Genomic DNA, 13,215 nt, shown 5'->3' with positions numbered 1-13,215 from the left:
GTGTGTGTGGTGTGTGTGTGTGGTGTGTGTGTGGTGTGTGTGTGTGGTGTGTGTGTGTGGTGTGTGTGTGTGTTGTGTGTGTGTGTGGTGTGTGTGTGGTGTGTGTGTGTGGTGTGTGTTTGTGTGGTGTGTGTGTGTGTGGTGTGTGTGTGTGGTGTGTGTGTGTGTGTGCGTGCGTGTGTGTGTGCGTGCGTGCGCGTGCGTGCGCGTCTCCCCCCCTTATTGGAGCAGCCATTCTCTCTGTCTTCTCTCTGCACTGAGAGTGCTGACCTCCAGACCTGGACTGAGTGTGGTCTCTGCGCGGGGGATGCTGTGCGGGGTCACAAGGTAAGCGGGCTGCTACCCCCACCCCTGCCCTGCAGGTCTCTGCCCAAGCACGAGCGGCTGGTGGACCTCCACGGTTCCGTCATCGACTACAGCTATGGCGGCGGCTCCAGCATCGCCGTGCTGCTCATCATGGAGCGGCTGCACCGGGACCTCTACACGGGCCTCAAGGTGGGTCCAGGGGGAAGGGGAGCACAAGAGCCCGTAGTCACAGCCTTTCCTGTTCAGTCAGCCCTGCTTGCTTTGCTTGGGAAAGAAGGCCAGCAAAGAAAAGAGATAAACTCAACAAATGGACTGACACCGAGGCTGCAGCCGTGGGCTCCAACCCAAGCCCAGCTGTGAGGGTGGTCCAAGACCAGGCAGTGTTTCGTTCTGTTGTCCATGGGGTCGCTGCGAGCAAGTAGCGCTGGAGCTGTTGCCTTGTGGGTGACAGGTGAGCTCTGTTGTCTTCCTAAGGCTGGGCTGGCACTGGAGACGCGCTTGCAGATTGCCCTGGATGTGGTGGAGGGGATCCGCTTCCTGCACAGCCAAGGACTTGTTCACCGTGACATCAAGCTGAAGAACGTGCTGGTAAGCAGAGCTGCTTCTCCTGATGACCACCTGGGCTCAGCGACCTGCCGGAGGGCATGGACAAAGAGTAGGGGACAAATAAGAGTTTACAGCACAATAGCTATACCATCCTCGTGCACTTAAAGTCGGAATTTTATATTCTCCAACTTAAAAAGTATAGGGTAAGTGGGTTAGTTCATTAGAGATGCTCTTCCCCCCAAACAAAAATCATGTTCTTCCACTGGTTTCATCATAGGCCTATCTTATACTGCTTAAGAATTTCTCCCAGCACTGTTTTAGGAGCCCTGGTGATGTAGTGGTTATGTATTGCCCTGTGATCCACAAGGTTGGCAGTTCAAAACTATCAGCCACTCCTCGGGAGAAAGACAGGGCTTTCTACTCTTGTAAACAGTGACAGTCTCAGACACCCTCAGGGGCAGTTCCGCCTGCCCTGTGAGGTCACTGTGAGTTGGCATCGACTCCACGACAGCGACTGAGCACTATTGTGAAATATTTTAAACTTAGAGAAAAGTTAAAAGCCTAGTAACTATGAAGGCCCATATACTCGTGCCCCAGATTCATGCTCTGGCTCACTCTCTGGTGGAAAGAAAAAGTAGTCCTAAAATTACAGGCAGAAACCTATGAGGCCTATCAGTCACCTGATGGATGCAGTCTTGTGAACCTGTAAGAAAAGCAACAGAGATTCCCAAAAGAACTCCCCTCAGTCGACTGGAGGGCTTCCGCCTTCTGCCCGTGCTCTGGAGGTCAGGGGGTCAGGAGCGGAAGGCTTTCTGTGCTGTCCTGCTGTGGACCTTCAGTGTCCGTTTCCCCAGACTCATGGAGGCCCTAACATGGGCAGCGCACTGTGCTCAGTGTCTGAGTGCTGGGATGCAAAGGGTAATGTCTGCCGTCGGGGGCTCGTAGTATCGGGGAAGCCAGTCCTGGGGTGAGCCTGCAGATGGGAGATCAGAGGATGGATGTGTTCCGTACCTCTTTTGTAAGTGTGCTGCGTACAGGGTGGGGCCAGGGTGACTGTCACCTTGCTTTGTTGGCAGCTGGACAAGCAGAACCATGCCAAGATCACAGACTTGGGATTCTGCAAGCCGGAGGCTATGATGTCAGGCAGCATTGTGGGGACCCCAATCCATATGGCGCCTGAACTTTTCACAGGTAAGACTGGAGGGCAGCGAGCTGGTTTGGTCTGGGTGTGGTACAGTAACCCGGAGTGCTCCCCCACGGGCTAAGTTGTCTCCTGTAGCACCGCAGGCCCTCTGGCACAGGCACGGGGAAACCAGAACAGGAGCAGCTTGGGGTGAGTAGAGGCAGGGGGTGAGAAGGCAGCTAGAAAAATGCCATGCATCTCCATAATCCACCAACTATGTTATCATGAAGTATGGACTGGGTAATCCTATTTGATTAGATAATGGGGAGTCATCCACTGTCGTTAAAGGACTTAAAACTACCTTGGAGTTAGCATTTCAAGAGAGAGCCAAAGTCATTATTTTAAGTGACTGTTAAATTATGGTGCGACACCATGCCCTCTCAGTTTCAGAAGGGGTTCAGTGATGGCTTAAATGCTCCCTAACTGTGTGGCCAAGGTGGGGTTTAGGGGAGAAGTTGAGACAGGCTGGTAAAAATTGATAGGTAGTAAGGAACTCCTAAGTATTAAGTATCTGAGGGGCTTCAAAAAGTGTGGGGACAGAAGGGTCAACAAAGGTGCAGTACGGCACCGACGAAAGACACAACAGCCCTCTAGCCCTTTAATGCTTCCTCCCCCACCTCCACCTCCACTATCATGACCCCAGCTCTACCTGACAAATCCAGCTAGACCAGAGAAGGGAGACAGCGGACTGGGTCAGATATGAAAATAAAAATAATTTACAATTTATCAAGGGTTTATGAGGGTGGGGAGAGAGGGACAAAAGAGCTGATACCAAGGACTCAAGTAGAGAGAAAATGTTTTGAAAATGATGATGGCAACATATGTACAAATGTGCTCAACACAATGGATGTCTGTATGTATTGTGATAAGAACTGTCAGAGCCCCCAATAAAATGATTTATTTAAAAAAAGTGTGGGGGTGGATTCTGTTACCTTTTTATTCCATTTTTCCTTGAGCTTTTTGAAGTGTCTCTGATTATGTTAATCCAGATGTGGGGGTGGTTTTTCTATATTTTCCTTCATTTAGTTCTCATTACAATTCTGTGATGATGCATTTTATATGAATTGATGGATAAAGACACTGAGGCCAGATTGATGAAGAAATCTCCTACCCAAAAAACAGGGAGCTGGAAAGAAGTAGAGGTGGGATGTGAACCTGAAGCTGTTTATAAGATCCAGAGGTTTGTCATCAAGGAGAAAAAAGACAGAGGCGGGAGACCAGTGGGTGCTGGATGTCTCCAGGATTAAGTGGGTAATGCTGACATAGGAAAAAAAGTGATAGGTTTGAGATCGATTCAAGAGGAAGAGTGAGCAGGATTTCGCTATCTACTTGATGTGGGTAAGCAGAAAGGGTGAGCCTAGGCAGATGGTGATGGTGGAATGGCTGCCAGGGAAGGGGAAAGCCATTGCAGGCCCGTCTTTGACATTGGTAAGAGCTAAGCCTAGCCCAATACTTCGACTGTCTCTGGTTGGCTTTGTACACACATTTGCCAACCTGAGCCTTACAAAGTTTAGGTGTTAGCTGGACAGCTACATCCTTACTCACACACCAGCCAAGTAGTCACTCATCCACTTATTCCCACTTCCCTTGGTGTTACTCATGCAGTTCTGTTCCACCAAAGCATATGCGTGATCACCTTTGGGAATGGGTTGTCTTTGTGTAGGATTAGGGTAGGATTGAGAGACAAGCAGAGGGTCAACAAGCAAGTAGAGAGAGATGGGGTAAGAGGATGACAGACACACGGAGCTCTCTGGGAACCCGGACGCACACACACGACATAGAACCTGTCCCTAGAGCGAGCGTGCTGAGTTCCGACTCCTAGCCTCTTAAACTGTGACAAAGGTCATTTCTAAAATCATTTTATTGGGGGCTTATACAACTTATCACAATCCATACACACATACATTGTGTTGAGCACATTTGTACATTTGTTGCCATCATCATTCTTGAAACATTTTCTTTCTACTTGAGCCCTTGGTAGCAGCTCCTCACTTTTTCTCCTCCCTCCCTACGCCCCTCCCTCATGAACCCTGGATAATTTATTACATTATAATTATGATTATGTTGTCATGTCTTACACTGTCCATCCCCCAGGGAGGGGGTTCTATGGAGATCCCTGTAGCCGGTTCCCCCTGAGAAAGGCAATTTCTGTTTGTCAAAAGCACCCGCTTGTATTTTTGTCATCATAGCACTTGAGAACTCATATTTATGTGTGTGTTTTTAGTCTCAGTTCCCACTGCCACGTTCTTCTGTGGCTACTTTCCATTTAGCTGCCTTTCATTGTCTGCCGCGCGCAGTCCGCTGCCTGAGACCAGGGGCACATGCTCCGTCCCTGTCAGCTGCACGGACTCAGTCCCCGCAGCCCTCACCTCCCGGGACTTGAGCATCGCCGCAGCCTCCCGCACAGCAGCACACTCCCTGCCCCAAGCCACCCACGTCACAAGTCAGGTGGCCCCATCTTTGGGAGCATGCAGCGTTTCTCAGTCTCTCTCTCGACCAGAGCTCTCTCCCTGCAAGGCCCCCTCCCTGCAGGCTGTCGGACAGGCAGGCAGCCCCCGCTGCTCTCCCGCTTCTCATTCCCTGGAGGGGCTCACACAGTTCAGGGAGCAAAGGATGCAAATGAAGACACGCCTAGGGGGAACTCGGGAAGGCACTCGGTGAGGGGCTCAGTGAGGGGCTTCCCGTGCCCCAGAGCGAGCTACCCTATCCTCTTCAGTGGCTGCCCACCATCCTGAAAGCCCCATCTATACCTTAAGGTTTTGGAGCCTTCTGAGTCTCAACCTGTGGGTCACAACCCCTTTGAGGGTCAAATGACCCTTTCACAGAGGTCGCCCAATTCGTAACAGTAGCAAGATGACAGTGATGAAGTAGCAATGAAAATAATGTTATGGTTGGGGATCGCCACCACACGAGGAACTGTATGACAGGGTCGTGGCATGAGGAAGGTGGAGAACCGCTGCCTTAGGGCCCAGGATAGGTTACCTGTACCTTGAGGGCCAAGTTCGCCTCAGGCCACCAGGGGCCTCTCTTTGGACAGCCCTGCTTGTTGCCCCAGGTGCGGGCCAGCACCGGCCGCAGAGCCAGGGCCTTTTTAAGCAAGGTGAGCCCAGGCGGTGCGCACTGTGCTGTGCTCAGTGACTGTTCCTACGGTCCTTCTCCATGTGTCCTGCTGCGGAACGGCAGTGCCTCCCCATTGCCAACTCACCTCAGACGCCAGAAATCTTCCAACCGCCCGTGGTTCTCATCTTTATATCCCAGGGTGACCTGTCTGGCCTTAGTTTCTCACAGTTCCATGAACCGAAACGGCCCCATTCTGAGTTCCAGTCAGTAGTTAGTTCTTGTGAGTGCATCTAGCTCCCCCTCGCAGTGTCCACTGTATTTTAAGTCCTCTACACGGAGGCTTCGAAGGGTTCTTGGAAGAGTGGAGCTGCGATCCCCCTGAGCTTCCCCTGAGCTTCCTGAGCTTCCTCAGTGCGTCCCCCTGAGCTTCCCCTGAGCTTCCTCAGTGCGTCCCCCTGAGCTTCCCCTGAGCTTCCTGAGCTTCCTCAGTGCGTCCCCCTGAGCTTCCCCTGAGCTTCCTCAGTGCGTCCCCCTGAGCTTCCCCTGAGCTTCCTCAGTGCGTCCCCCTGAGCTTCCCCTGAGCTTCCTCAGTGCGTCCCCCTGAGCTTCCCCTGAGCTTCCTGAGCTTCCTCAGTGCGTCCCCCTGAGCTTCCCCTGAGCTTCCTCAGTGCGTCCCCCTGAGCTTCCCCTGAGCTTCCTCAGTGCGTCCCCCTGAGCTTCCCCTGAGCTTCCTCAGTGCGTCCCCCTGAGCTTCCCCTGAGCTTCCTGAGCTTCCTCAGTGCGTCCCCCTGAGCTTCCCCTGAGCTTCCTCAGTGCGTCCCCCTGAGCTTCCCCTGAGCTTCCTCAGTGCGTCCCCCTGAGCTTCCCCTGAGCTTCCCCTGAGCTTCCTGAGCTTCCTCAGTGCGTCCCCCTGAGCTTCCCCTGAGCTTCCCCTGAGCTTCCTGAGCTTCCTCAGTGCGTCCCCCTGAGCTTCCCCTGAGCTTCCTCAGTGCGTCCCCCTGAGCTTCCCCTGAGCTTCCTGAGCTTCCTCAGTGCGTCCCCCTGAGCTTCCCCTGAGCTTCCCCTGAGCTTCCTGAGCTTCCTCAGTGCGTCCCCCTGAGCTTCCCCTGAGCTTCCTCAGTGCGTCCCCCTGAGCTTCCCCTGAGCTTCCTCAGTGCGTCCCCCTGAGCTTCCCCTGAGCTTCCTGAGCTTCCTCAGTGCGTCCCCCTGAGCTTCCCCTGAGCTTCCTCAGTGCGTCCCCCTGAGCTTCCCCTGAGCTTCCTGAGCTTCCTCAGTGCGTCCCCCTGAGCTTCCCCTGAGCTTCCCCTGAGCTTCCTGAGCTTCCTCAGTGCGTCCCCCTGAGCTTCCCCTGAGCTTCCTCAGTGCGTCCCCCTGAGCTTCCCCTGAGCTTCCTCAGTGCGTCCCCCTGAGCTTCCCCTGAGCTTCCTCAGTGCGTCCCCCTGAGCTTCCCCTGAGCTTCCTGAGCTTCCTCAGTGCGTCCCCCTGAGCTTCCCCTGAGCTTCCTCAGTGCGTCCCCCTGAGCTTCCCCTGAGCTTCCTCAGTGCGTCCCCCTGAGCTTCCCCTGAGCTTCCTCAGTGCGTCCCCCTGAGCTTCCCCTGAGCTTCCTGAGCTTCCTCAGTGCGTCCCCCTGAGCTTCCCCTGAGCTTCCTCAGTGCGTCCCCCTGAGCTTCCCCTGAGCTTCCTCAGTGCGTCCCCCTGAGCTTCCCCTGAGCTTCCCCTGAGCTTCCTGAGCTTCCTCAGTGCGTCCCCCTGAGCTTCCCCTGAGCTTCCCCTGAGCTTCCTGAGCTTCCTCAGTGCGTCCCCCTGAGCTTCCCCTGAGCTTCCTCAGTGCGTCCCCCTGAGCTTCCCCTGAGCTTCCTGAGCTTCCTCAGTGCGTCCCCCTGAGCTTCCCCTGAGCTTCCCCTGAGCTTCCTGAGCTTCCTCAGTGCGTCCCCCTGAGCTTCCCCTGAGCTTCCTCAGTGCGTCCCCCTGAGCTTCCCCTGAGCTTCCTCAGTGCGTCCCCCTGAGCTTCCCCTGAGCTTCCTGAGCTTCCTCAGTGCGTCCCCCTGAGCTTCCCCTGAGCTTCCTCAGTGCGTCCCCCTGAGCTTCCCCTGAGCTTCCTGAGCTTCCTCAGTGCGTCCCCCTGAGCTTCCCCTGAGCTTCCTGAGCTTCCTCAGTGCGTCCCCCTGAGCTTCCCCTGAGCTTCCTGAGCTTCCTCAGTGCGTCCCCCTGAGCTTCCCCTGAGCTTCCTGAGCTTCCTCAGTGCGTCCTGCCTGCACGGCAGGGCGGGCGTGTGAGAGAGGACACGGTCCACAAAGTGCGTGGAGGCGGGACAGGGCCAGGAGGCCGATGCCTTCTGCCCTCTCACCCACTCCTCGCCGTCCCTCCTTGCCGTAGGAAAGTACGACAACTCCGTGGATGTCTACGCTTTCGGGATTCTTTTCTGGTACATCTGTTCGGGCGCCGTGAAGCTCCCCGAGGCCTTTGAGAGGTGTGCCAGCAAAGACCACCTGTGGGACAGCGTGAGGAGAGGTAGGAGGCACGGCCCTGCATGTGTTCCCTGCCCCCATGCAGCCCCTCCCCGGCAGCGCCCTGGACACCCAGCTCCCCCTCGGGACATCCAGATCAGACGTCTGCTTCCAGGCAGCATTCGGCTCTTTCCGAAAGGCCGGCCTCCATGCCTTGTTTGCTTCACAATGTCCAGCTCGCTAGTGTCCTACGTCCCCGCTCTCTTTAACTGCTGCTGCCAGGTTTCACCTGAGATGTTGGCAGTAGAAGCCCAGGCTCCTTGCCCTGGCCAGCCTCTTGAGCCCCGCAGGGATGGAGCGTCAGCTCGCCAGCTGGTCTGCCCTCTTAATGCATTCTTCTCCTTCTGACTAAACCCGGTTTCCCTCCACCCTTCTTCCTCCAGGAGCCCGCCCCGAGCGCCTCCCCGCGTTTGATGCGGAGTGCTGGCAGCTGATGGAAGCCTGCTGGGACGGCGACCCCTCTCAGAGGCCTCTCTTGGGCATCGTCCAGCCCATGCTCCAGGGCATCAGGGACCGGCTGTGCAAGTCAGAGTCAGAGCGGCCAAACAGGGGGCTGGACGACTCCACTTGAAAGCAACATAGAGACCTTTCTCTTGTACTCTCTCCTTCTTCCCTTCCCCCCACCTCTGGCCAAGGGGAGAATAGGACATGTGTGCAGTACTGGGAGCTCCTGCGGGAATCAGTGCTTGCTGGGCAGCATGAGACCCTCCCAAGCAAAGATGACTCCTGGCTAGTGCAGAGTGACATGGCTGTTTGAGCATACTCACTGGTTCACCGACGTCCTAAGCTGTCCCTTTAGCAAACAGGAAAAAAAAAACTGTCTAGGTCCTGTGTAGAAGTTGACCAGTGGGATGTCTGGCCTTGGAATAGGACAAGCAGGCAAATCGGGCTCAGTCTGTGCTCACTGCCTGTGTTTCTTTCCAAGATACCGATTGGACACTGCCAGGACCCTTAGCAAAGGGGGCTTAGCTCCAAGCTTATGAGAACAGGGACAGGGAAAGTTTTGGGTGCCCGGCTCCTGCTCTCTCTCGGCCACCAGAGAGCTCGGGTTGCAACAGAAGCCCCAGTGAGGAGGCTACAGACCCAGCTCTCTGTCCCTTACGGCACCCGTTTGTTTACACTTGTAGGACCACAATCCCTGGATCCTGGGGGAGGAGTTCACTGTTGCATCACCAAAAGGCAACCGCACACACACGCACACACACAAAATTGTGTGTGCTGAGCTGTTGGATTTTGCGTTATACTGAACCCAGAACAGAATTGGTCTCTCTACAAAGGGGTTTGTTTCCTTTCTGGTTTTGGTCTCAAGGTAAAGAGACTGCAGATAAGCTGGTACTTTGGGTTGAATGTCTGAGCAAACTGGTCCATTGTGAAGTTTCTGGTGAGAACCGAGACGTGGGAGGTCTGAGGCCCCGGGCCTCCACACACACACCTACTGGAAGAAGAACCAGGTTGTTTTAAGACTGAACGGAATCCGAGATGTTTTTATTTTTTACTCTTAACACACTCACGTTTAAAAAACTTGACCCGTGAGCTTTTTAACCAAGGTTTCTTCTGCAATTTGCCCCTTCTTTTTACTTTATTTTAAATATGATTTGTTACAAAGGGGCTGCAAATGAGATGAAAAAGAACAGGCTAGTAATGTGTGCGTGTGTGTGTGTGTGTGTGTGTGTGTGTGTGTGTGTGTGTTAGTGTCCGGGAAGGTTCTCTTCCCCTTGCAGCTGGGCAAGTTCACCGGGAGGTGCAAACGAGAGAAAGTCCGATCCTTGTTGCAGGAAGGGACGTCATTTGAACGTAGGTGCGTCTTGGCCATCATCATCCTAACCGGTCCTATGGGTGTGGAGAAGCAGGCAGGCTGAGAGCCAGATGGTAGAGACAAGTAGCCTCATCTCCAAGAACCCGGCCCTGCCCTGTGCTGAGCCGCACAGGGTGTTACTGCTGGGCCGTGCCAGAGTTGTGCCCACAGGGCCATCTCGCTCTTACTAACGGCGTCAGAAGAGTCTGTAATGCACTTTCCCTGTGATCTTTAAACCTCAGCAGAACTCTTGGCTTGCCTGGGCAGTAATGGGGTCTTGAGTGTAGCAGCCCCCTAAGCATGTGAGGCTTTCCAGAACTGCAGGGATAAAGGCCTTTGCCCCGGGGAGTGAGCTGATGGCTGGTCGTTGGCCCCCGCAGGCTGGAGCTTCACTTGGATGGAATGTTCAGTCCACCTCGTAGAAGGGGAAACACCTCCTACATGACCTTTGGAGTGACCCCTTGTAGCACAGTGGTTAAACACCTGGGTGCTCACCGACAGGCTGGTGGTCCGAGGGTAAGAGATGTGGCGGTCCGCTTGCATGAAGATTTGGAGCCGTGTCAATCAGGATGCACTCCATGGCCATGGGTCCGGTCTGGTAGCTGTCCTTCAAGACCCCCTATTCATTTGGGCATTTGCCCTTCTGGGGGCAGCAGTGGGACTTCCAGGAAGCCAGATTAAAAGTTTGGAAAGGAGAGATGGGTAGTCTCTGCTTGCAAAAAGTAACAAAAGCGGGGGGCGGGGGGGTGGGTGTCTGTGCTGTTTGCAATCTTGAGAAAAGACCATATAGGTCCCCCTTCGGAGGGTCCTTTAGGATTGGTTGTGACCGTCCTCCTCACATTCACTGGACTTCTGCAGCTCCTCCCTCTGCACACTGGGGAGGCAGGTGTGTGGCGTAGTCCGCTCTCACTGCGGCTGCCCAGCAGATTCCCCACATTATTATTATTCTGCCCAGGGGCAGCGGGGAGTGAAGGGTTAACACCTGAAAGTAACAAGGGTTGTGTGTGTTACCGTTCCTTTAAAAAGAAGTATTCCAAGAAAAGGTGCAAAGTATTCCTAAAAGTCGCCAGGCCAGCTGAAGCCCACAAAGGGAGAGCTGGGGTGCGGTGCAAACGCTCAGCAGGCTGAGCACAGGAATTCAAATGTGTTATGTATGTATATTTGCTTTTGTTCTGTAGCATTATCGGCTGAGTTTGGACTCGTTGTCCCTTGGCACCCATCATGACCCAAGTGATGGAGCCATGAGATGTTCTGTACTGTGTATTACTCGGGAAGACACTAGGTAACTCCAGCGAGCCTGGCAGCACGGGCTGATGGGGAGTCCCTGTCACCTGTGCCCGGAGCTGGGTGCTGCCCTTCTCATCGCCCCACATGAGTGCTTTGCCCAGCAGAAAATGACCACCCGTGAAGTCTGGGCACTCATGTCGCTGCAGAAGTGACATTCGTGGCACTTGGGACGGCCGAAGGGCTGACCCTGTTCTTAGACCGCTGGTGGCATGGTCAGTGTGGCCATGCCGTCCCCTCATTCTCCACAGAGAATGGCTCGCTGACCGCTGACCAGGCCAGCCTGCCCTGCCACTTCTCTAGGAGAGAGGACTGTGCTGGTTGTCGCTTCTGACTCCCTCCACGTCAAGGAGACATGGCCAGGCAGCAGCTCCTTCTGATTTGTAAACACTAAACCCCCAGGAAGCAGTGGCAGGCAGGCCACAGGTCCACCAGGGACAGGTGCAGGACAGTGATGGGATGCTCACCTGGGCCGTCAGCTCTCAGAGGGACTGGAAGCTTGGGAAGCAGTCTTGGTGGACGGGCCGTACCGAGGTAACCACATGGACAGCACTTTGCATTTGGGCATCTATTAAGCACTGAGAAGCGAAGAGGGGCCAGTGGTCACAGCACTCTGGGGAGTAGGGCACCGTCTTGGCCTTGCCTTGGAGGGCTGGCATGCTTGGCATTCCTTCTGGCTCATCACGGACATGCCTGAGCCCAAGTTGCAGTAGAGCAGGATTAATGGCCCTGGGAAAGCCTGGTGCCCAAAGAGTATTTTTCCCTTGAGTTTTCAGCTGGTTTTTTTGTTGTTGTTCACAAGGACAAAGGGGGCGGGGAACACGCATTCATCCTCCTTGCAGTTAAGGGTAAGGAAGGGGTGACCTAGAGGAACCTTTGCATGGGGACCCCTGTGGGGTGTCAAGTAGCCCTACTATTGTGAAGGGTTTCCTTGTTACCCCCTGCTCCTGAGAGGGAATGCTGGAGCTCGGGACACCTGGCATGTGGAAGGCCACTTGGCCCAGCGGGTCAAAAAGAGAATCGGTCTGGATAGCCTGTTGTCTTTTTCCCTTAATGTAATGGGATTTTTGTTTATTTGTTTGTTTTAAAGGACTAATGTTTATCACAGTGTTAAATAAAAATGTAACAAACTGTAGCATAAAAGTGCAATAACAAAAGGAAATCTGGGGCAAACTCCAGTCCCTGTACTCTCCCATCTGAAACCGCCTTGGACAGCGTTAACTGTGTGTGTAAGAGTCTTCATCCGTGAACGGTTGGACTTGACTTTTCAGGTGGTCTGGAGAGCCGCCAGGATGCCAGCTGTGCTGTGTAATAAAGATCACGTTAACGTCTCCGGTTCACATCTGTTTGGCTTTTATTTTCCCTCATTGCTACCTGTGTCGACAGGACGCCGTACCCAGTTTTCCTTCCTTTTCACGATGACCTTGGCAGTCAGGGGTCTCTGCCACTTGCCTTAGGAGCTACTGCTGAGACTTGCCCTCCTCCATAAAGGATCTCCCAGCTGGGAGAGTCACCACTGTAGGCAGAGTAGGGCCAGCGGGTCGGGAGGCAAGACCGGAGAGAAGGAAGCAAGGTGTGGTGGGGGAGTAAGTGCCTGCCTGCTCACACAAGGTTGGTTTGCACCGCCCGTGGCTCTCAGAAGAAAGGCGCGGTCGTCTGCACACACAATGATTACGCTGAGGACGGCTTGTGGGGCCCGTTTCTCTGTCACACGGGTCGCCAGAGAGGTCCAACAGGCACACAGTGGGTCTGGTGCTTTTCTGTTCTTTTTGGATTTAGGCCCATGGGCCCAGGCTCTTTTCAGCGTGATCACGAGGCATTCAGAGTGGGGAGGTGACACACCAGCCTGCCTGCATTTAGGGTATGTGACACCTGTGTGTGTTCATCCTGCTGTTGAGATGTGCTACCCGGGTATTGCCAGGCACTGCCCGTGCAGGCCCAGCACCTCCATCAGCTGCCCTGGAGCCGAGGCACCCGGCTCATGGTGGCCCCATGTGTGCGCCATCAAGTTTCCCACGGTCGGTGTGTCGCTCTCCAGACCTTTCTTCTGCCGTGCTTCTGGATGGTCACCAGCTGCCAGCCAAACACATTCCTCATTTCCACCACACAGGGGTGCCCCTGGGAAGCAGCACAACGTGAGTGTGGGCACACGGCGTGCCTTCTGCTCCTGTGGGCGTGCTGGTTTGATTGGGGCTTGGCAGCCATATCACATCTTATACTTGTGTCAACTGTCCCCAGTGCCTTTTGGCTTTTGTGTGCTTGTGATTGGCCTGCAGCCCAAGACTGACCAGGAGATGGCAGCACATCTGAAAATGTTCTTGAACTTGAGGTTCTTAAAGGGGAAGCTGGAGTTGACCATTGGTGTTGCTCAGCTTGTTAGTTGCCATTAGTTGCAGCCCCGGCCTACACAGTAATCGCTGCCTGCAGAGAAAGGAGTCTTTCACCGTGCTACCTTCCCTGACTCGCGTATGTGCCGGCCCTCGGTACCCCCCAGGCACATTCACTGTGACTGAGCTCGCAGCCCCCCCTTTAAC

The 13,215-nt window shown here is 54.5% G+C and overlaps 1 protein-coding gene across 1 annotated transcript in view; it reads left to right on the top strand.

The window, feature by feature from the left end:
* Positions 1-12,011, top strand: part of DSTYK (dual serine/threonine and tyrosine protein kinase) — a 56,448-nt gene extending 44,437 nt beyond the window's left edge. The window contains exons 9-13 of the mRNA XM_075529324.1: positions 363-495; positions 781-894; positions 1,929-2,043; positions 7,472-7,606; positions 7,986-12,011. Coding sequence (XP_075385439.1) covers positions 363-495; positions 781-894; positions 1,929-2,043; positions 7,472-7,606; positions 7,986-8,173 — 685 coding nt within the window. The 3' untranslated portion in view covers positions 8,174-12,011. The remainder of the gene's footprint in view (positions 1-362; positions 496-780; positions 895-1,928; positions 2,044-7,471; positions 7,607-7,985) is intronic.
* Positions 12,012-13,215: the final 1,204 nt, after the last annotated feature.

This window comes from Tenrec ecaudatus, chromosome 1 (assembly GCF_050624435.1).
Source record: "Tenrec ecaudatus isolate mTenEca1 chromosome 1, mTenEca1.hap1, whole genome shotgun sequence".
Lineage (NCBI taxonomy): Eukaryota > Metazoa > Chordata > Mammalia > Afrosoricida > Tenrecidae > Tenrec > Tenrec ecaudatus.
This window is presented reverse-complemented; position numbering and strand designations above follow the sequence as displayed.